The 21,148-nt window shown below is 45.5% G+C and overlaps 1 protein-coding gene across 3 annotated transcripts in view; it reads right to left on the bottom strand.

Annotated features, from left to right (window-relative positions):
- The window catches only part of Cxadr (CXADR cell adhesion molecule), a 47,307-nt gene extending 26,932 nt beyond the window's left edge, over positions 1-20,375 (bottom strand). For 2 of the 3 annotated variants that reach the window (NM_053570.2, NM_001399207.1), the window contains 1 exon segment: positions 20,213-20,375. In NM_053570.2, coding sequence (NP_446022.1) covers positions 20,213-20,255 — 43 coding nt within the window. In that variant the 5' untranslated portion in view covers positions 20,256-20,375. 3 annotated transcript variants of the gene reach the window in all.
- Positions 20,376-21,148: the final 773 nt, after the last annotated feature.

Below are 21,148 nucleotides of genomic sequence, written 5' to 3'. Positions count from 1 at the left end.
CTTATCCTTGTCCTGAGAGTCTTCTGGCCTTTGGTCTGTCTCATGTCCACGTATTTATTTTATTTAAATAGGGTTTGACACTGGCATCTCTAGAGTCCTTGCTGAAGAGATATTGGAACTTTGTGTTTAATTTCTCATAGATTCAGTCCTGTGCCTATGCCACCTTCCTGTAAGTTTTCTGTCCTTCCGTTTAGGTGCATGACCTCACCTGTTTCCATGTGTCACAACTGTGCCATTAGCTCATGCTGGCGTTAGAGTTTGTTTTCCTTTAGACATCTATGGCACAGCTGACTAGGCAGCCACATTCCATTTCCCTAGTACCGGACTGCTTTTCCTCCCAGTGCTGCCTTGGAGTTTCAGGACCCGATAAGGCAGAAATCCTGACTTACCATTACAGGATTAGTTTCTTTAATGGGGAGGGAACCTGGAAGTGCCTCAGTCTCTTAAAATAGCCCCTTGTTAATTACTGAAAAGACTTTGAGATTCAATTATATTCTGTCCACTTTTAGAACTGTCAGGGAGATACACAATCTGCCTGAAGAAAGCCTCACATTTCAAGGGGTCTGTCTTCTCCTTCCCTTTGCTGCTGGGCTACGTGCTGTACGCAAATACTCCTGGACTGTACATGTCTCCTCAGATACAGGAGATACTGGTCTGCTGCGTGAGATATTTTAAGCAGCGTTCTAAATGACTTTCAGTATTTCTTTTTTGAAATCTGTTTGCTCCTTACTGGGTTGTACTAAAAATGAACTGAAATCTCAAGGCCCTCACAAAGAGTTCTTGGGTTTCCTAGCAACACTGAGCTCTCTCCAAAGGCATCTTTATTTTATTTTAAAGTGCTGAAGCGCACCAGTCAGAACTGTATAAAACAAAAGGCAGATGTACTTGGTCTCAGGCAGGGACTCTGTAAGGTGCACACACTGCAGTAAACTGCAGTGATGACGCAACTCAAAAACTACTTGTAGGTTTAAACAGCGTTTGAAAACTAAATCAAATATAATTTTATTTAAATTGAGTTTCAGGGTTGAATACAATACATGGCACAAAAATTCAAGCCACAAGGTCTTCCAGAGGCCAGTTGTAAGTGCTGCGAACCGGAGTATATAAACAAGCAGTGAGGCCCAGCCCGCATGGACACTAATTGGAATAACATCTTCCAACCTTCTGCTTGCTTTTCTTATCTCCAATTTCTAAATCAATTGGGTCTTTGGAGATTCTCTGCTGCCCAGGCCAACTGAACATCAAAGTGATGAGACCTCATCAAAGAGTATTTTTCAGCCCTTGATGTCACCTCCTACTAGGTCCTTAGGAGACCTAGATTCTACAAAGAAAGGCCCATAGACAAATGGGAGAAGCTATGGCTCCATGGGGAGGCGGCCCTCTTCATAGAGGGCAATGCACAGTCTGGGAACCAGCTAACTTTTCAATATGGATGGTCCTCAATCATGCAAAGTTAGAAAATGTTAAGGAAACTTAATGTTGGTTTGATTTTTTTTTTCTTTCTCTACTTTTTTTTTAAGAGAAGTCAAGGTGAGAACTTTAAATTATTTTGACTAGGGATGCTTAGAGAAAGGTTTTTTCTTTTTTAAAAGAAATTGGAGGGAGGAGATGGCTATGATGGGAAAGAAAATATTTACTATAAACACTTGAAGTTGGAAATCATCACTTTGCAAAACGACAGAAGAGCTTCAAACAAGAGACTGAAAGTGAGAAACCGAGTATCTCACGTGGTGTCATGAATAACAGAGAGGAATGGCGAGTTTGCAATGTAGTATATATAATACACCGCTTTAACCAAATGACCAAAGGAACTTTCACTATACCACTGAGCAAAGCATGCGGCTCCTGATTCAAAATACAGCCTCAGTCGTGTAACACCCAGCAAGTTAAAGATGCATTAGCTTACCATGAAGTCAGAAAACCCTTTAAAGTCTATTTGTAGGGCCAGGAATGGGGGTGCCCACCTTCAACAAGTCCAGGTTATTTGGGAGGCAAACTCTGTGAGTTCAAGGCCACCCTGATCTACATATAACAATGGTCAGGCCACCAAAGCTATGAGACCTATGTCACAAACCGAAACAAAATACCAAGTATAATGAGAAAAGAAGTCAGTGAGAAGGGTGATCTGCTAGATTGCAGCCATCTGACTTTCTACAAAAGGGACAATTTAGCCAGTGAGGGGATGATTAGACAGGAGGGAGGGCTGGAGGTGTGGAGCAGGTTTCTTAGCGCCATCCCGCTCAGTGCTACAATAGCTAACAAATCATTGTGTGGTTGTCCATTATCTGTACAATAAACAGAACCACAGACTTTGGGTGACAGAAATATGTCACAGGTTCAAGCCTTAGCGACGGATGTCTTGGGCAGGGAACGCTGAGCAGAGTGTCTCGGCTGTGCAAACCCACCCCAGGGGTGCAGGCAGTCCCTGTACGCCACACTCAATTTTGCTAAGTATTTCAAACAGTTCTGAACTACAGGAATACAAATTAAAGCAATGTGATACAGTATTCCACATATAAAACTGATAGTGTTTAAAGTGCAAATATTCCAAACAAGAAGGCTCACACCTATAATCCCAGCACTTGGAAGCTCACAGGTCTGAGGCTCGCCTGAACTACATAGGGAGGGAGATTCTGTCTCAAACACCAGGGGCCGGAATTGTAACTCACTGCGGAGCAATCACTTGCCTTTCAAAACAAAAACAAAAAAAAAAAAGGAAACAAAAAAGTCTTTGAGATGGTAAAATTGAATATCGCTCACACTAATAAAAGTATAGCTAAATATCATCCTTTTGGTTTCATTTCATTTACGTGATGATTTAGTCAAATCATAGCATCCAAAAGGGGCACGGCCTTAGGCAGACAATCTATAATACAGCACATTAATACTAAGTTCTGGAGAACTAGGCTATGATTGAATGTTCCCAAAATCCATGTGGGAAAGTCCCTTTTGTGACAGGGAGCCACTGCCGTAAAGTAAGGTCTGACTGGGCATTGGAGAAGACCCATCAGGACCTCCATATGGTGTGGACAGAGAAAAGATCTCCACCTACAAGGCAGGGAGGCCTCTCGCCAGAAACCACAATGGCTGCCACCCTGGCCCTGATGCTCATAGCCTGCAGATTTGTGAGAACGCTCGTTTCTTTACTTAAGCCACCCTTCTCTGCTGTTCTGTCAGCATCCTGGAGAAACAAATACAGGGTCAGAAAGCTCCATGGACCTGGTGAGCTTTTTATTACAACGAATCTCCCAAGGATGAGCTAAACTGAGAAGTCACCTCATCAATGCACATCAGCACTTATGAGAGAGACTGTCTAAGCAGGAAATAATTTATGCCCAGGAAGATACAGAAACTATTAATTTTATTTCATTGATCCTCATTAAATTATTTAATTAAACTGTATTAATTTCTTATGAGTCAGGCATCATTCTGAGGCTGTAAATTCGCTTACAGACCCTGCCTGATGGACAGGACAAACAGCACTAGACAACTGTTTCACTGATGGAATATACTGTCACCTTACCAACGATGGGGTGGAGGGCATAACAGAGGATGGTGGGAGGAAGCAGGGGTAGAGGAGCTGGGACTACAGGTATTCAACATCACAGCCCGTGTCCCAGGGCCTTGCACACGTTACGTAAGTATCCTGCCACCTCTCCACTGAGATGCAGAGCGACGTGCATGTGGTCGTAGTGACTGTTTATATCTTCTGACACTACAGCTGAAAATACTATTTTTAAATCAGGTTTTGTAACAGTCAAGAATCCTGTTTTACGGGCTCAGTGGTTAAGGGCACTGACCGCTCTTGCAGAGGTCCTGAGTTCAAATCCCAGCAACCACATGGTGGCTCACAACCATCTGTAATGAGATCTGATACCCTCTTCTGTTGTTCCTGTAGACAGCTACAGTGTATTTATATATAATAAATAAATCTTAAAAAAAAAAAAAGAATCCTGTTTTACTTTTTTTTTTTAAGGCCACCTTGTTAGTGTACAGACTTTCTTGTCTTTAAAATTTAGGGATGTCACTAACAGAATGCCTCCCAAGCCAGAAAATTGTGTTAAGATTCTCACTCTCAGGACTGTCTGGAGCTGAGTCACCAGGTCACCTTGACATAGCGTATCCTGGAGTACGGGAGACCTCAAACTGTATCTTCAGTCCTTCCTTCCTCCGTCCGCTCACTTGAATCTGAACTGGGTTTGTGCATCATACAATGTGTGACTCTGGTGGCACCAGGGAGATAGCATTCCTCAGAAGAGCAGCAGTCCCCTCTCTGAAAGATTGTGGAGCTTCAGATTGATAATTCTGGCGTTTTCTTTTCACTTCGTGAAAGTCAAGGTCTGCTTTTGAAAACTGCTACACAACATGTTTATGTGAAAGGTCGGCCATCACCTGACACCTCCCATTTATAGCACACTATAAAAACTACATTGGATTATATAGTAACTTTAAAGAAGGGGGCAGAGGAGTTTCTAGCCAAATATCAAGAAGTAAATTAGACAAAGCAGCAACCCATACATGAAGAGGATCAGTAAGGACAAACACAAGTTTGTAGTTTAATCACAAATACTACAGATTTGCTACTGGTGACCACATCACAGATGAGTCAGGCCTGAGCCAAAAGAAAGCTGTTATCTATGCATGCTATTTTCATCGATCCCTTCCTGTTTCACTAACCCATGCCAACCTTCTAGCCAGAAACTTCCTCTACGATTAGTAATGCTTAGAGAAGTCACCTGACTCTCTCTGTTTCTCTCAGGGAAGGGGGAGCCAGGAGGCACTGGGCTGGGCTGACCATAGTGGTACACACATGTAATCCCAGCATGAGAGCTGAGATGGGGGATGGGGAGTTTGGGGTGAGCCTGGGCAACAGCAGGAATTTCAAGCCATATTGAACTCAACAGAGACCGCTCCTGAGGAAGAAGAAGGGAGAAGGTAGGTAGAGAGCCAGGGGAGTAGTTAAATGTTAATATAATTACTTCAATTATTCTCTTATGTGTTGCTGTGTGGAAGAAGAAATCAGTCAGAGGGAATAGAAATTACAGAGGTGGGGTTGCTATAGTTTAGCTGTTCAATTATCACTTACATCTGCTATGGTAAGGATAGTCAGATAAATTAGCAGCAATAAGAATCAGCCCAAGGGCACTTATGTATTTTATAAATAGCTAGAATTGATGCCTACACCAAAGAGAATGCAGGAAATAAGCAGGGACGGAAAGCGGAGGAAGGTGACTTTCTGAGACAGGGTCTCACTGTGTAGCTCAAAGGGACTTCAACCTTGAGGCCTCGTACTGTAGCCTCCTGGGTGCTAAGATTATACAGCTATGGACAGCATCCAGCTTGAAAGCATTTTAATAAACTCGAAGAGTACTCATTAATCCCCTTGTGCTTTTCAAAATGCTCTATAGACATTAACTCTGAATTCCCACTTACAACTCCATGGCAGAGGTATTCACAGCATCCCAAATTTGTAAAGCAGAGACACCAAGAGATGGACTAACTTCTAATGGAACACAACCAGATCAATCTGGTTGATTACACCTCAGCCACAGTCAACCTGTATGGAGGTGGGGACGGGACAGGGCTCCTCAGGCATGAGCATCCTGCAGGTAGACAACGAAAGGTTTCACCTCCCAAGTCATCGGAAAATGCAGTGAGTCTGCCATAAGAAACCCATCTGACCTGTACGGGGAAGGTGGGTTAAGTCTACACAAATCTTGTACACTAAGCTTTGCACCTAAGTGCAATGCCCACAAAGGCCAGAAGAGGGCATCGAGTCCCTTGGAGCTGCAGTTCCAGGTAGTCGTGAGCCAGCCACACAACATGGGTGCTAAAATCTGAAGTTGGGATTTCTACAACAGCAGTAACTACCGAGCCATCTGTCCAACCCCCACACCAAAGCAGTGTTTCGGGCAATCACATGATTCAGAGGTATGGGTGGATTGTTCTTTTTAGCAGAGAATTAAGTATCAGACTAGGAATCAGCCGTCAAATTTGGTGCACACCTACACGTAGACACAGCCCTGTGTCACTTTAGACAAGCTGCCTCTCTCTGGGCTCAAGCATAGACTGAAGGTGTGGAAGTGCATTTTCTATTTCAGAATTAAATGTCTTCAAATTGAGGTTCATGTGTCAACCAAAAGGATGTCTTTGTCCTCCACCGTCCTCCCCAGTCCTCTCAGCAGCATTTCACAGACAGCTCTGCAGCCCCGAGCCCACCTCTCAGGAAGTCGAAATCATTCACAGCTTGGACTGTGGAAACAAGTCACCCAGTGAATAGCAGGGCTGTAAGGTCAGGTCTGAGTTCAACCTTACAGTTGATAAAATTGTCCACGAGAACTCTGTAGTCTCGTGCTGACTAGATGTTTTCACATTTAAGATGAAAATTAATCATCAAAATGCCATCTAGGTAGTGTGGTGCATTACTAGATCTAAGCACTCTGGAGGCTGATGCAGAAGGATCTCCGTGTCTGAGACTAGCCTAGGCTATATTTGAGAGTTCAAGGCCAATCTGGGTTGTGCAGTTAAGACCTTGTACTGACAAGTAAATAAACTGTAATGAAGCCTGCATCACTGTAGGATCAAGTGCAACAGTGCACGTAAGTCTGAGTAGTCCCGGGTCTAGAGAGGGTCTCAGTGGTTAGGAAAAGTGTTCTTCCAGAGGCCACAGTTCTATTCCCAGAACTGTCAAACGCTTACACTACCTATAACTTTGCCTCCAGGCATCCATCCTAAGCTGCCCAACTGTGAGGCGCACACATACAGAGAGACAGTCTGGCTAGCATGTTTTTAAAGGACAAGCTCAAGCACACACCAGTATTCTCTCTTCAATAAACAGTAGACAGTGGGGGACACACTGCCACCTCAATAGCCCACCCCAGGCAGGCATTATAGCTTACTTAGTAGAGACCTTGTCTAGCATACAGAAGGCCTGGGTTAGATCTCTACCATGGCACGATTCAGACAAGGCAGTGCATGCCTATATGTCTTAGAGGTTCTGTTGCTGTGATAAAACACCATGACCAAAAAGCAAGCTGGGGAGAAAAGGGTTTGTTTGACTTATACTTCCACATCACTGTTCAACACTGAAGGAAGTCAGGACAGGAACTCAAATAGGGCAGGATCCTGGAGGCAGGAGCTGATGCAGAGGCCATGGAGGGGTGTTGGTTACTGGCTTCCTCCTTATGGCTTGCTCAGCCTGCTTTTTTAGAGAATCCAGGACCACCAACCCAGGAATGGAACCACCCACAATGGGCTGCGTCTTTCCCTATCAATCACTAATTGAGAAAATGCCTCCATAAGATTTGGCTGTAAGGCGTTTTCTCAGTTGAAGTTCCCTCCTTTCAGATGACTCTAGTTTGTGTGACAAGTTGACACAAGACTCTCTGAGTTGACACACTATATAATAAATAACTATACCAAACCAATCCCTCCTGATAGGATGTAGACCTCTTGGGGTCTTTTAACTATAACACTTAGTAATAATGTTTTCCAAACAAAAAGAACTCAAAACTTGCTATGAAAGGAAGCAACGCTGTCCTGTTATCTACTAGGGTTTATGATCACTAAGTGACCTGGGTCAACTCCAACTTAGTGACACTGTTTGGCTACAGAATGGGACGTATCTCACTAGAGAGATGGGGGAACAGAAGTGACTACTCTATTAGGGTACGTGACCTTCAGGAACAGGACAAAAACGCAGACAGATTGAGATCCTGTCCAGGCAAGGGCTGTTTGAAATGAGGAATGTCGAGCATGCTTATAGGTCGATAGGAAAGAAAGAAAAATTAAATAAAACGGGAATGCATGCAATAGAACATTCACACTTAGCACGAAAACCTCAGAGAAATAAAACCCTGGAAACAAAGGATAAGACCCCTAGAGATGGAACTAGTTAGCACAACTATGACGGGTTTACATCGGGGTGTAAGAAACTCAGCTAAAGAAACTTGTACCTGCTGGCCTGTATTTCCTCCGTGACAAAGAAGGAGTATACTCACTTAGAATAAAAGTCACTCAGAAAAAAGACAGCAAACCTATGTCTAACTTGGCCCCGGACTGTGCCTTCTAGTTTCTGTCTCCTGAAGCCCAGGACAACGCCTGACTCAAAAACACGCACTATTTCCCTCAAACTTCCGCGGGACTAGAGATGGATTGGAATGAATATGAATCTAGAATTTAGAAGGCATTTACTAAGGAAAATAGAGTCACGAGAAGGCAGGCAAGGCACATGCAGATACAGCAGCACTGGAGTGGACCGAGACCCTCCCTCCCCCACAGCCCTGCAAACATCCTCTCTTGAAAGGCAGCATTCACTGTCCAACTCTGACCAGTCCCCCTCGTCCTTCCCTATCTGCTCCTTTAAAACGAGGCTGCTAACGTCTAATGTCTCTGACAAAAACAATGCAAATGGGTTGTTTTGCGTAATGCATACAAGTAGACTGGTTGCCTTGGTGAATATTTTCATCACCTTCAGAAAATGCTATGAAACACCGCGTCTTAGGAAATGTCCTTTGCTGACTGCTTTTCCCTCTTCCTTACCGCAAGCCTGGAATGAAGGCACTTGGCAAAAGCAGTAAGGAAACACTCAAGGGGAATGAGCGTCAAGTAGACACACTCATACCAAAATCAGTAGATAGCGTTTCACCTTATATAAAAAATGTTCTATCCTACAGAGGAGGTCACTTACATCCGGGGTGCCTAAACCGGCTGCTTTAATTATAGTGGAAATGCCTTCCTAATGTCCCGAAACTCCTCCTCATCCATTAGCAGGGTCATTGTACCCAGTTATTTGGCACCCCTCCATGACTGCATTTATTGCCCCTATGAGCAAGTGTAAGACAATAATTTTTAAGCAACATTTTTCTATCTTCTCTATAAAATGTGCAATGTTCATAATTATCAAATAACAAGGGTGCTGACATAGTTTTGTACACTCAAAAATTGCTCTAAGGAATAAAAATAAAAACTAAATAAGAAACAGGAGACTTTCTTTAGCTCACTGCCAACAGAAAATGCTGTGTGACAGGGATAATTATTTGAAAGGTAAAACCCTCCAAGAATAATAGGGAGCCGTAGTCCATTAGTTTTGAGGACACACTGCTTCTGTGCATTTCCATAGTAGGTGTTTGTTCTAGGGCTGACAACAGCACAAGCATTGCTTTGAACGCTACATCTCCGTTGGCTAGTACGGCATCTGCCAGCCACGGACAAGTGGCTGCTGCGAGCCAAACTGAGCTATTTATCAATAGAAACACTAACCAAATTTCAAAGGCTCCATGGAAAATATTTAATCTCAGTATGTTTAACTTGATCACATATGGAAATGTGTTTGATATAAACCAAGTTAAATCCAAGTTACATGATTAACTTTTCTCATGAGGTACGTCTGGAAGAAAGTGTCTAATGGCCTGTGTCGACAGCATTTACATTTATTTCTGTTGCATAGCCCTGTGTGACATCATGGCCACAGTTTACTGGATACAGGCTTTGATTCCTGCGATTCTGAATGATGGAGGTCCTTCTTATCCCAAAGCTATTAAGAGAATAGATTCAAATACAACAGTTTTTCAGAAACAATGAACCCTGAGTGGCAGCCTGTCCCTACAATCACAGAGCTCCAGGGTTATAACTGAGGGGGAGACTGCAGGAACATCAACTCCAGCATGGTCTACACACAACATCAAAGAGACAAAACAAATCCAATGGGCTATATTCATTTTCCTACCTCAGACTTTACTCTTTCAAGCTTGTTTTTGCTTTTTAGATTTACTTATTTTATATATGTAAGTACACTGTAGCTGTCTTCAGACACATCAGAAGAGGGCATCAGATCCCATTACAGATGGTCGTGAGCCACCATGTGGTTGCTGGGAATTGAACTCAGGACCTCTCGAAGAGCAGTCAGTGCTCTTAACCACTGAGCCATCTCTCCAGCCCCCAAGATTCATTTCAATTGATCCTGTTTGCAATGAACAAGTTAAAGTCTTCTCTCTTTTTACTGCAACTCTACTCTGGTTCAAAACAAGGTATAAAGTTTCTATCTAGTCCAAAAACATGGGAACTTTTCTGGTTTTCACATTCAAAACTTTCTTTACTGGCAAGTCTGAAGACGTTGGTGACAGTCATCCACCTAAGGACTTAGCAGAGATATGACTGGCTTCCTGTTTCCAGACAGCCCTTCGGAGTCCTTGACAGACGTTCACCTGTGCATTCCAAAGTTCCTTAGGAATCCTGGAAGCCTAGAAAGCTCATGGAGAAAGCATCCCTGTGTCGTATCCAGAAGTCTCCTTCCTTCTTGTAGTCTAAGCATCTAAACATCACATCCAGGAAACGGACTTGTTTCCAAAGAGATCTGTACTTCCGCAGTATGTGCATGTTAGTGCATTTAACTGTGCCAGGCCTTTTCTCAAATACTAAAGAACAAACATTGACTCCTGACACTGGTCTCGTATAACAGACTCTCCAAAAAACAGACCACCAGGGTTTTCCTGTCTTTTCCTACCACCTTCCTGCAACAGAGCAGGAAACAGTCTTCTCGGAGCAGCCTGCCAATTACAATCAACTGGGAACACTGCTGACTCTAGGTGAGACCTTTACGCCTCAAAACTAGCTAAGCTCTCATTCCAAATCACCCTGGGTTCTCGAGATGATACAGTGGAGGAAGGTTCCAGAAGCACAAGTGGGAAAACATGGGAGATACCTTACCCTCTCCGCCTCATCAAATAATCGCCTGCTGTTACTAAATGGGAACCGTGTTTCACTTTGTCCCCCATCAGCCAGAAGTCAGTTAATGGACCGGGAAAAGTGAATCAGCAGAAAAATATAATAACAAAGTCCCCAAAGAAGCATGAAGCAGGTTCTAGTTTTCGGAAGAAATCCTATCACTGTGCCAGGGGATCACCCACTCAGCATTCCTTCATCTGTAATTTCAAACCAAATTTAGAAATTTAGAAAAGAAAGGACTCAGAAAGGTCATGCCTCCTCCAGCGTCTAGGAATCAGTGACTCCAGAGCCAGGAGGTAGGATTCCTGTAACCCCATCTTCAGGAAAGGTGAGACCCAAGGAACCCAGGTTCTCACGCAGACTGAGATACAGAACAAGACACTAGATATGGAAAAAACATCCTTTCAACTACACGTTCATATGTGCCTATGCGTGTACACATGCATGTAGAGGTCTAAGGACAACCTTGGGTCTCATTCACCAGATATCATGAACCTTAACTTCTTTTGACACAATCTCCTGTCTGGGAACTCAGGAACTGGGCTAGGCCAGCAGCCAAGGAGTCACAGAGATCCATCCTGTCCTAGAATCCTCAATGCTGTGATTCTAAGCATGAGCCACTACATCTAACTTTTCTTTTATTCTTTTATCTTTTTTTACACTCTGGTCTTTATCCCCCTCCTGGTCTGCCCTCTGACTGACTGTTCCTCATCTCATACCTCCCCTCCCTCCCCCGTCTCAAAGGCGATGCCCCAATCCCCAACCCCCACCCCACCAGACCTTCCCACTCCCTGGGGCCTCCCGTCTCTTGGGGGTTAGTTGCATCTTCTCTCATTGAGTCAAGAACTGACAGTCCTCTGTGTTGGGGGCCTCCTATCAGCTGGTGTACGTTGCCTGGTTGGTGGCTTAGTGTCTGAGCAATCTCCTGGGTCCAGGTTAATTAAGACTGCTGTCCTCCTATAGGATTGCCCTCCTCCTCAGCTTCTTCTAGCTTTTCCTTAATTCAACCACAAGGGTCACCAGCTTCTGTCCACTGGTTGGGTGCAAATATCTGCATCTGACTCAGTTTCTTGTTGGGGCAATGGGCAACCTCAGGAGGTAGGATGTGTGTGTGGTGTGTGTGTTGTATGGGTGGGTGGGGGGGAATCCTCTAGAATGTACCAGAGACCTGAGAGGCGAGGGACTCTCAGGACTCAAAGGGAGGGACCTTAGATGAAATGCCCTACAGTAGGGAGAGGGAACTTGTTGAGCCCTCCTCCAGCAGAAAGACAGGGCATCAAGTCAGGGATGGAGTTGTTATCCCACAGTCAAAATTCTAACCCAGAATTGTTCTGTCTGAAAAAAATGCAGGGTCAAAAATGAAGAAGAGCCTAAGGGAAAGGAGGTCCAGCAACAGGCCAAAATTGGAATCCAGGTAGGGGGAGGCCCAAAGCCTGACACCATTACTGACACTATGGTGTGCTTACACATCTGACTTTTTACATGAGTTAGGCAAATCACTTTCCTGACTCTGGTCAAAGAGGAAAACCAGCTACCTAGTAACCATTTTAGAGCAGTGGTTCTCAACCTTCCTAATCCTGAGACCCTTCAAAACAGTGCCTCATATTGTGGTAACTCCTCCAACTCCAAAATTATTTAGTTGCTACTTCGCGTAACTGCAAGTGTGGTGCTGTTATGAATTGTAACCTAGATATCTGTATGCGACTCCCAAAGGCGTCGTGACCCACATGTTGAGAAATATTTGTTTTACACTATTATTTTTATTTTCTTGAAGAGTGTAAGTCAGATGAAAACCAGGAAGCCAGGGCTCTAAGGTCATTCTGGTTAGACGCCATTTGTTTCCTGGCTTACTGTAATAATTATTTCAGAGTTCGCATGCATGAGTTGCTGACCACCGAATAAACAGTCAAAATGGCCAGCTTCAATATTTCCTTGACTTACTCACAGAAGGATCCGTTCTCACCTGATGGCTTGTGTGCTGACTGGGGAAATGTGGAACCAGTGGAAGAGAAGAACAACTAGAAACGGAACACTAAAGCATGGGCAGGAGTGGAAACAGGCTCTTCCATTTCTGAATACCCAGCTGACACAGAGCTGCCCAGTTGGTAAGACACAGTCCAGCCTTGCTCCAGTCTGCCACTGCACCATCTCTGACCTTCAAATGCTCTCTCCATTCTAGACCCGGCCCAGGCTCCTACAGGCCATTCTGCACATATACAGTGAATGCACAGCCTCAGTGTAAGCCTGGAGGGTAGATACAGACCCTCACCTCACCAAAGAGTCTCCCAAGAAAACCAATTATTTAAGATGTGCTCAGTATGAAAGGGATGGACCTGGAGCACCAGGAAAACCTCACCTACCCAAGGCCAGATGTAAAGTTAGGTCAACAAGGCTAACAGATAGTGTGACACTATGATCTGAACAGCTCATAGCTGGAGGGACACACATGTCTTAGAAGAACAGGATGTGAACATATGGAGAGTCAAGTCAAATCCCGCACAGTTCTGCCTGAGATTTTCTTGGGTGGCTGAAAAACAGACTTTCATGTCAGAAGGAATGGTGCTCAGTGAAGTGTGAAGTCTCAGTAGAGGCGGCAGGGGACTGGTGTGATACGATGGGGAAAGGTTGTGAGTGAGGAGACATAGACCAGAGGCTGAGGCACAGGACTGGGAGCTTCACTCAAGGCGCAAAGCTTGAGAAATTAGCACTTAGGGTCCAAGGTGAAAAGAGCACAGCATGCCAGAGTGAAGGACGATATTAACAAGGAGACGGGAAAGAGACTGACTGAGATCGGGGCGGAAAGTAAGAAACGGTTCAAGAGGAGAAGGCTGTTTAATGTGGTTCTCTTTTTTTTTCCATTTATATATATGGCTATTTTCCTGCATATGTCTGTGCATTATACGCATGCTATGCCCTTAGTGTCTAAAGAGGGTGTTAGATCCCCCGAGACTAGAGCTACAAATTGTTGCGAGCTTCCATATAGGTGCTGGAAATAGAACCTGGATCCTCCAGAAGAGCAGCCACTGCTCTTAGGCACTGAGCCAACGCTGTGGCCCCAACAGAGCTATTTCTGCCACGAGATTTAAGAGGCTGGAGGTGTGATTTAGCCAGAGGTAACATGTCACATCACAGCAATGATGAAGGAGAGATGCGGGGTTGAAGGCATACAGAGGAACATGCTTGACCCTGCTAAGGTCCAGAAGGTAGAGATGAGAAAGGACCATCATCCCTGGGCAACCAGAGGATTCAAGAGTTAGTTTGCAGGAGGAATGATGTTCGAAGGAGGTTTTCGAGATTTTTAATCTGCAGCAAGAAAAGACAAGGTCTGCTTGCTTCTTTCTGGTTTGGGTTCAAGGGGGCAATGGTCAAAGTCCAGTTTCTGTTCTCTACTAAGCCAGTGCCCAGTCAACCTATTAAAACCCAGCTTTCCTCTCACCACTACAGATAAGGTCCTTGTGGAATTCACTGACCCCAATTTCACAATCGTTTGCTGGCAGTAGGACTGGCCACATTGCTCTGTGGATCTTTAGGACGACCTCACCCTGTCTACCTCTCCACACCTCACCTTCTTGCGTCCATGTTCCAATCTTGTGATGCTTATTCCAGACTGATGCTTCCTCAGCCCTACACGGCCCCTTACCTGTTACTCATGGCTGACATCCCTCAGCATTCATCCTCAATTCAAGATTGCTGGTCTTTGCCTCTCTCCCGGGATCATTCACTCATTCATTCATTCATTCATTCATTCATTCATTCATTCATTTTTAAATCTCATCGCTGCATGGGTTTTGGTTTGGTTTTTGGTTTTTCTTCCCCTCTCATAGGCTTATTACCCTGGCCAAGGGCTAGAGAGATGGCTCAGAGGGTAAGACCACTTGCTCTTGCAGAGGATCGGGGTTCTGAGAACAGAACCCACACAGTGGCACACAGTAACTCCAGTTCCAGGGAATCTGACACCTTCTTTTGGCCACCCTAGGCACCAGGCATGGATACATACATCATAACTTACAGGCAAAAGACTTATACACATAAAGTAAAAATAATGAAGTATGTAGGAAACAAATTTTTAAAGCTGAAATTAATGTTCATTGCCCTCTCCTTAAAACTTGCACTTTGGGGGTTGGGGATTTAGCTCAGTGGTAGAGCGCTTGCCTAGCAAGCACAAGGCCCTGGGTTCAGTCCCCAGCTCCTAAAAAAAAAAAAAAAAAAAAAACTTGCACTTTTCAGTCTGGAGGGACGGCTCAGTGGTTAAGAGCACTGACTGCTCTCTCAGAGGTCCTGAGTTCAATTCCCAGCAACCTCATGGTGGTTCACAACCATCTGTAATGGGATACAATATCCTCTTCTGGTGTGTCTGAAGACAGTGACAGTATATATATATATATATATATATATATATATATATATATAATTTTAAAAAACAAACAAAACCTTGCACTTTTATTTCCCTCACAGATTGTGACATCACCACAAAATCAACCCAGAAGCTGTCCTGCTGCTCTCCAACTGCTGCCTCTCCCACAACAAACCAGATAGAACCTTACACATCACCCAACAGAGTCCAAAGACCCAAAAGAAGCCCAACGCTGCTGTGCAGGGAACAGCTGTTTACAAGGACCTCGCACGCTTAGACCAAGCCAGGCGTCCTGCTAAGAGCGAGCAGTTCTGCTCACCTCCAGATGACTGCATGTTACCATCAAGAACTTTTACAACCCCAACAGTTTCTTGGGGTCATGGGTGTGAGGGGCTAACTTGACCAACCTATAATTTTCTGCCAAGCTCTCAAAACACCCTTTACATCTTTCTCACTAATCAGAGTCAGCAGTGACACCATATGTCACTTGTTAACATTAAAAAAAAAAAACCTTCAGGCCCCACCCTAAGCCACCTTATGAGTCATATACAGTACAAGTCTCAAACAGTATTTGTTATTCACTGACCTTTCCAACCCCCAAGAAGTATCGCATACCTTTCACTGCAGATTCGCACATTGTGGGAATGCATTTTACAATTTGCAATGTCATAGACTAGTGTAGAAGCACCCAGCACCCAGCATAGTACACAGTGAGCCATAAGTACTTGAATGAATGGACCTTTGATGTATCAATTAATGGGAAAGTTTCCTTAGGGACTTGGAACATCTAAGGTACTCAAATGAAAAGGAAGCCCAGCATTGCTTGGGTCTTTGGACTCTGTTGGGTGACATCAGACAGTGAAATGGTAACGTAAGCACGTGGGGTGGCTTATGCCTATACTTCCTCTCCTGGGGCTGAGACAGAAAGATGACCATGAGTTCAAAGCCAGTCTGGGCTACACGATACAGTTCAGGCTAGCCCACTTAGCAACAGAGACTTCGGAAAGAATAAAAGAAAACTTGAGACGGGAGTGGGGCAAGACAATGAGGAGGAGGTAGAAAAGTAGGGAAGGAAAAAGAAGGAAATAGTAGTTCTGAAAATAGTAGTTCATCCAAAGTGGGCCGAACTGGAGATAATCTCCATGTCACATCAACAAGCTGAAGGTTACGGTGATGCTGTACGAGGTCACCCAGGTTTAGGACAGAGATTGTAAAAAGGACTGCATGCCAAAGCGCGGGACAGCTGACTTAGAAAGCAGGGAAGGACCAGTCAACCGCCTGGGAAGAACTCGAGGGCTGTCTTCACCCACAGTGACTTCAGAGGAGAAGTTAGAACAGGACGAAGAACTCCTGCTGTGGAGGCTCTCGCCCAGAATCCCACTACCTCGCCACTCAGGAGGCTGAAGCAAGAGGATGACTGCCTATGGAATGTACAAGTGACCTAACGAGAGAGAGCCAGAGATGGATGAAAGGAGGGAGCCGAGAAGAGGGGGTGGAGGGACGCATGCCAGGGTCCTCCAGAATAACTGTATCAAGCCAAGTAATTGACAATTACCTCACACTTTTTTTTTTTTTTTTGTGGTAAGAACAGTTAAATCATCAGCAGTTTTCAAGATGGTTATCAATTATGGTCAGCATGTTCAGGAAGAGATCTCTTAACACTACTCTCTGATCCAATGGAAACCATGCACCCTTTGACCACCACCACCTTCTCCATCCCTTAGTCAGTACACCTATTCTGGACACACAAAGCAACTGAGGTATACTAAGGACTTGGCCACCATTACATGGCTAATGAGTCAAATTTCCACCACAGATCAGAAGGACCACATAAAGCTTCACTCCAGCTAAGGAGCTTTGAAAGTCAGAGTTATTTTCGGGAACTGACCGGTATGTTGTCCATGTTCCAATGGATGGTTCCACTCTGATGCTTATATAGACAACACTGACTGAACTCGCTGGGCTATGAAAGGACATGAAGTAACCAGCGGGGGCGGGGAGGGCTCATCTGGGAAGAGTTGAAGACAAAATTGGAGGCTAGTAAGATGAGAAGGAGCCATAAACATGTATGAAACCCTCAAAGGATTAGGTTTTTTTTTTTTTGGTGATTTGCTTTTTGTTTGTTTATTGTGTTTTGTTCTTTAGACAGGGTCTTTCTACATAACCGTGGCTGTCCTGAAACTCACAACTCACTATGTAGATCAGGCTGGCCTTGAACTCGTAGAGATTCACCTGTCTCTGCTTCCCGATGGCTGGGATTAATGGCTGGTTTGGGCTAGGCATGGTAGTGCATACCTATAACCCCACTACTTGGGAAGCGGAAGCAGAAGAATCAGGAATTCAAGGCCCATCCTTGGTTAGAGGTCAGCTTGGTCTACCTGAGGCTCTCTCTGAGAAGAAAACTTGAGGTACGTGGGGTTCCCTCAGGCAGATTAGTTTCCGACAGTGTCCTAAGCGTGAAAAAGTCTTGGATTCCTTGAAGTGACTCAAAAGCACTCAATCAAGACCATGAAATTAAAGGGCTAAGTCATAAAAGCCTTCAGAGTTTGCCACAAGGTCAAACGGACAGCAGGTTCTTCCTAAGTGACCAGCGGCAGATGGGAGGATGTCAATTACAGGCAATCAAAGAGAAAAGTGTCTGTTCCAAAGGTATAATCTCACGGTGACATGTGCACAATGAACAGCAAACCTGTGGCCGCTGGATGTTAATTTGCACACTCCTCCGTGCCTCAGTTTCTCTACTCATACAATAGAAATGACTATAATACACAGCTTGGAGAGTGTTGCTCGAGAGATTAAAGGAACGCAGGGACAGCCCATGGAGCCGGGTGTGGGCAGTACACCTGTAAATCCAGCAAGTAGCAGGGAGAGGCTGAAGGAGCCCTGTTGCTAAATTCGCTGTCTACACATCAGAGTTCCAGACAAGCCTTGGACTACAGAGACCCTTAAGAAAAACCACTAGCCATTAGAGAAGTAGCTCTTACAGCATGGGGATGTGGGTAGTTCAGTCGGTAGAATGTTTGAACTGAGTTCCTAACCTAGCATGAGAAAGCAAGAGGATCATGTGTTCAAGGTCATCCACCCAGTGTCCAAGGTCATGCTCCAACATAAGTTGGAGGCCAGGCATGCTCGCACAGTGGGGGGAGAGCAAGCATGCCTTACAACTGTTTAATCAAAGGTTTAATTTTACTACTACATCTTACTGCTCCCCTGCCACTCCTAATCATATGATTTTGAACTACATAGGCAGTAACTATGCCTCGAGAGTCCCATCAGCATCCAGGACATCATACAAAACTCTTAAACTAGCAAACAAAGTCTGTAGCAGTGCAGTATTTAATGAGTAAACCTTACTTTGCAAATAGAAGAGTTGATGGCATTAACACTGGACTCGATTTCTCACCACTACACTAAGAGCCTGATCTACAAAACACTCAAAGCCATATACACCAATTAGTTTCTGTGATATTTGAATTTGGGGCTTTGGATTTATTTTATTTGTTGGTTGGTTGGGTTGTTAGGGGCGGGAAATGGGAAATTTGAGTTCTTAAGCAGAAAAACTGGAGTGGAGTTGTCCTGTTTCGACAAGCAATTGTCCTTCAATGGTATGTTGACTACACCCTAACGCACACTATATGAACTGAATAGCTAAGTATATTAAAATAGCCTTAATGGAAAGAGTGACTACCAGAGGGGTATTTCAGAAGAGGAAAAAAAAAATACCCCATTGCTTCACAAGAAGAAAAAAAAAGAGGAAGATAGGTAGTCTGTCTCCTACACCGTTCATTCCTCCTCTTTCTGCTTTACACTATTCAACTTTGGTTTGTTTTACCAAAGGTGGGATTCACCAAGTAGACTGGTTCAACGACCCTTTCTGTTTTCCAGAAGATTTACTTTCAAAATTTCAGCCAAGCCTAAAAGATCTGTATCAAAAAAAAAAAAAAAAGGTGGAGGTGGTGTGGTAGCCTCAGATCCACAGATTAGACAGACTTGTTAATAGAATGTTGATCCCATGAGTAATGTTCACAGCTGTGGCATCCAACAATGGAATTAACATTTCAGCAGGAAGCAGAGGGCCATCCCTACAGATCTAACAACCTTCCCAACTCCCGGGACCCTAACCAACCATCTTCGGAGGCTACACTGTGTGTGCGTGTGCCTCCTAGAGTTGAATGTGTAAATCTTTTTTATGACTCATTTGGTTTCAAAATTCCTCCAAATGCTTAGTATAGGAAATGAGATCAACTTCTTAAAACACACTTAGAAAAAGGATTAATTTCTAAGTGTTAAAATGCTTACGCGTCTCGGAGTCCAGGCATTTTTTAAACGCCTTGTTTCCCGAAAAAGACGCTCTGCAGCTGAAGGATGTACTAGGCGATTTCTAACACAACACACCTCACCACCTGAACGTCAATCGTCATCCAAAAAAAAAAAAAATCAACTTATTACAAACCCGGTTAACTCCTCCCCAGCACGGATTTCAGACAGTCGGTTCCTAATCCCTCGTCTCGGGGCTGCTCGGTCGAGCCAGCCTGTTTTCTGAGACTAAAAACCCAGCAGCTTCAGTGCTTCTTTCCTAGAGGTAGCCAGGACGATTGACACCGAACGTCTCAGTCTTCTCTCAAATAATGGCGTTTGTAATTCAGCCTCCCCGCTTGGACTACCCGATACGTAAAAACTCGCAGCCTGGAGCTTGGAAATCGGGGAAGGCTGGCGGCACACAACACCCAGGGAGACGCGGGAAACAGACAAGGTCAGATAAAGCGAAGTGGTCCCTAGGGTAAGCTGCCCTGGAGGCGCGCCCCACACGCCGCTCGGTGAGCCTCCGCCACCGCCACCGCCACCGCCACCGCCACCGCCACCGCCACCGCCACCGCCACCGCCACCGGACGATCCGGTCCTGGCTCCGCTGCCTCCCAGGCGCCTCACACCCCCTGCGCGGCTCCCGGGGACAGATGCATTCTCCCGGCTGGCGCGCGTGGTCTGATCGCCCCGTGCATGGGTGCCCACTCGCCACCTCCACAGCAGCGCCCCCAAATTGAGCCTCCCCCTCCCCCCACGCCCCATTGTTCCCGGGAGGCCGCGAGCTGGGAGCGCAAAGGATTGGGACGACAGAGAGGTGCCGCAACTCACCCGCGACACCGCACAGGAGCACGAAGCACAGTAGGAGCGCCATGGGAGCTGCCGGGCCGTAGCTTGCAGGTAAACGCTCTCAGCTCGGGTAGCCCTGCTTTTTCCAGAGCCTGGTACACTCCCGACTGGCTCCCGGCGGTGGCAGCAGCGAAGGCACCTCTGCGCCCCGCCCCAGCTCGGCAGGTGAACGCGTCACTTCCGGCAGCAATCGGGAGCCCCAAGGAGCCCACAGTGTTGGCGCCCTGGGGTTGCCATGGAAACTGGCTCAGCGCAAGCCCCCTTCCCCTCCCCACGCCTCCACCCCCCTCCAGGGAACCTTCCAGCTCCAGCAATCCTTGCGCCCTACACCTGCTTGCTCCGAGAGCCACCTCCAGCTCTCCCGAGCTTTCTTCCCCTGGTTCAATCGCTGCTTTGTGAACTGGGAACCAGCGAGCCAGTCTCAAAGCCGAAACCGCAGTCACACCCTCCCCCGGAGCCCGGCTCCAGGCCAGAATTGTTCCCTCTCCCTAGACCCTGAGCTAGGTTTCTACACACCACCAGCCGGTCCCCCACAGCCGTCACTGTATCCTGTGGTCAGGGGTGAGGACCTCCCGGCACCCGTTTTTCCATGTGCGAGTGTGCGATCAGAAGGCTCCACGAATATCATGCCTTCTTTTTGAAAGGCTAGGTTCCTGTAGAAGGCTCAGGGGAGGCTCTTCTTCCGCCCCTGCATACACTAGACCTATAAAATAAGGCTACGGGTTTAAATACTTGGGGCTGTTCTCCTTGCGATTTTGAATCTCCTGGCCCTGAATTTAGCCCACAAGGACAAGAGAACTTTAAAAGTGAGACTGGTTGGGGGTGGCTAAATGAACGGGAGTGGCTCTTGGAAATTAGGGATTTGAAGAGACTGTTCAATCCCGCCCTGCAGCTCTCCCATGCTGTTATCCTCAGACT

This window comes from Rattus norvegicus, chromosome 11 (genome assembly GCF_021556685.1).
Source record: "Rattus norvegicus strain SHRSP/BbbUtx chromosome 11, alternate assembly SHRSP_T2T, whole genome shotgun sequence".
NCBI lineage: Eukaryota > Metazoa > Chordata > Mammalia > Rodentia > Muridae > Rattus > Rattus norvegicus.
This window is presented reverse-complemented; position numbering and strand designations above follow the sequence as displayed.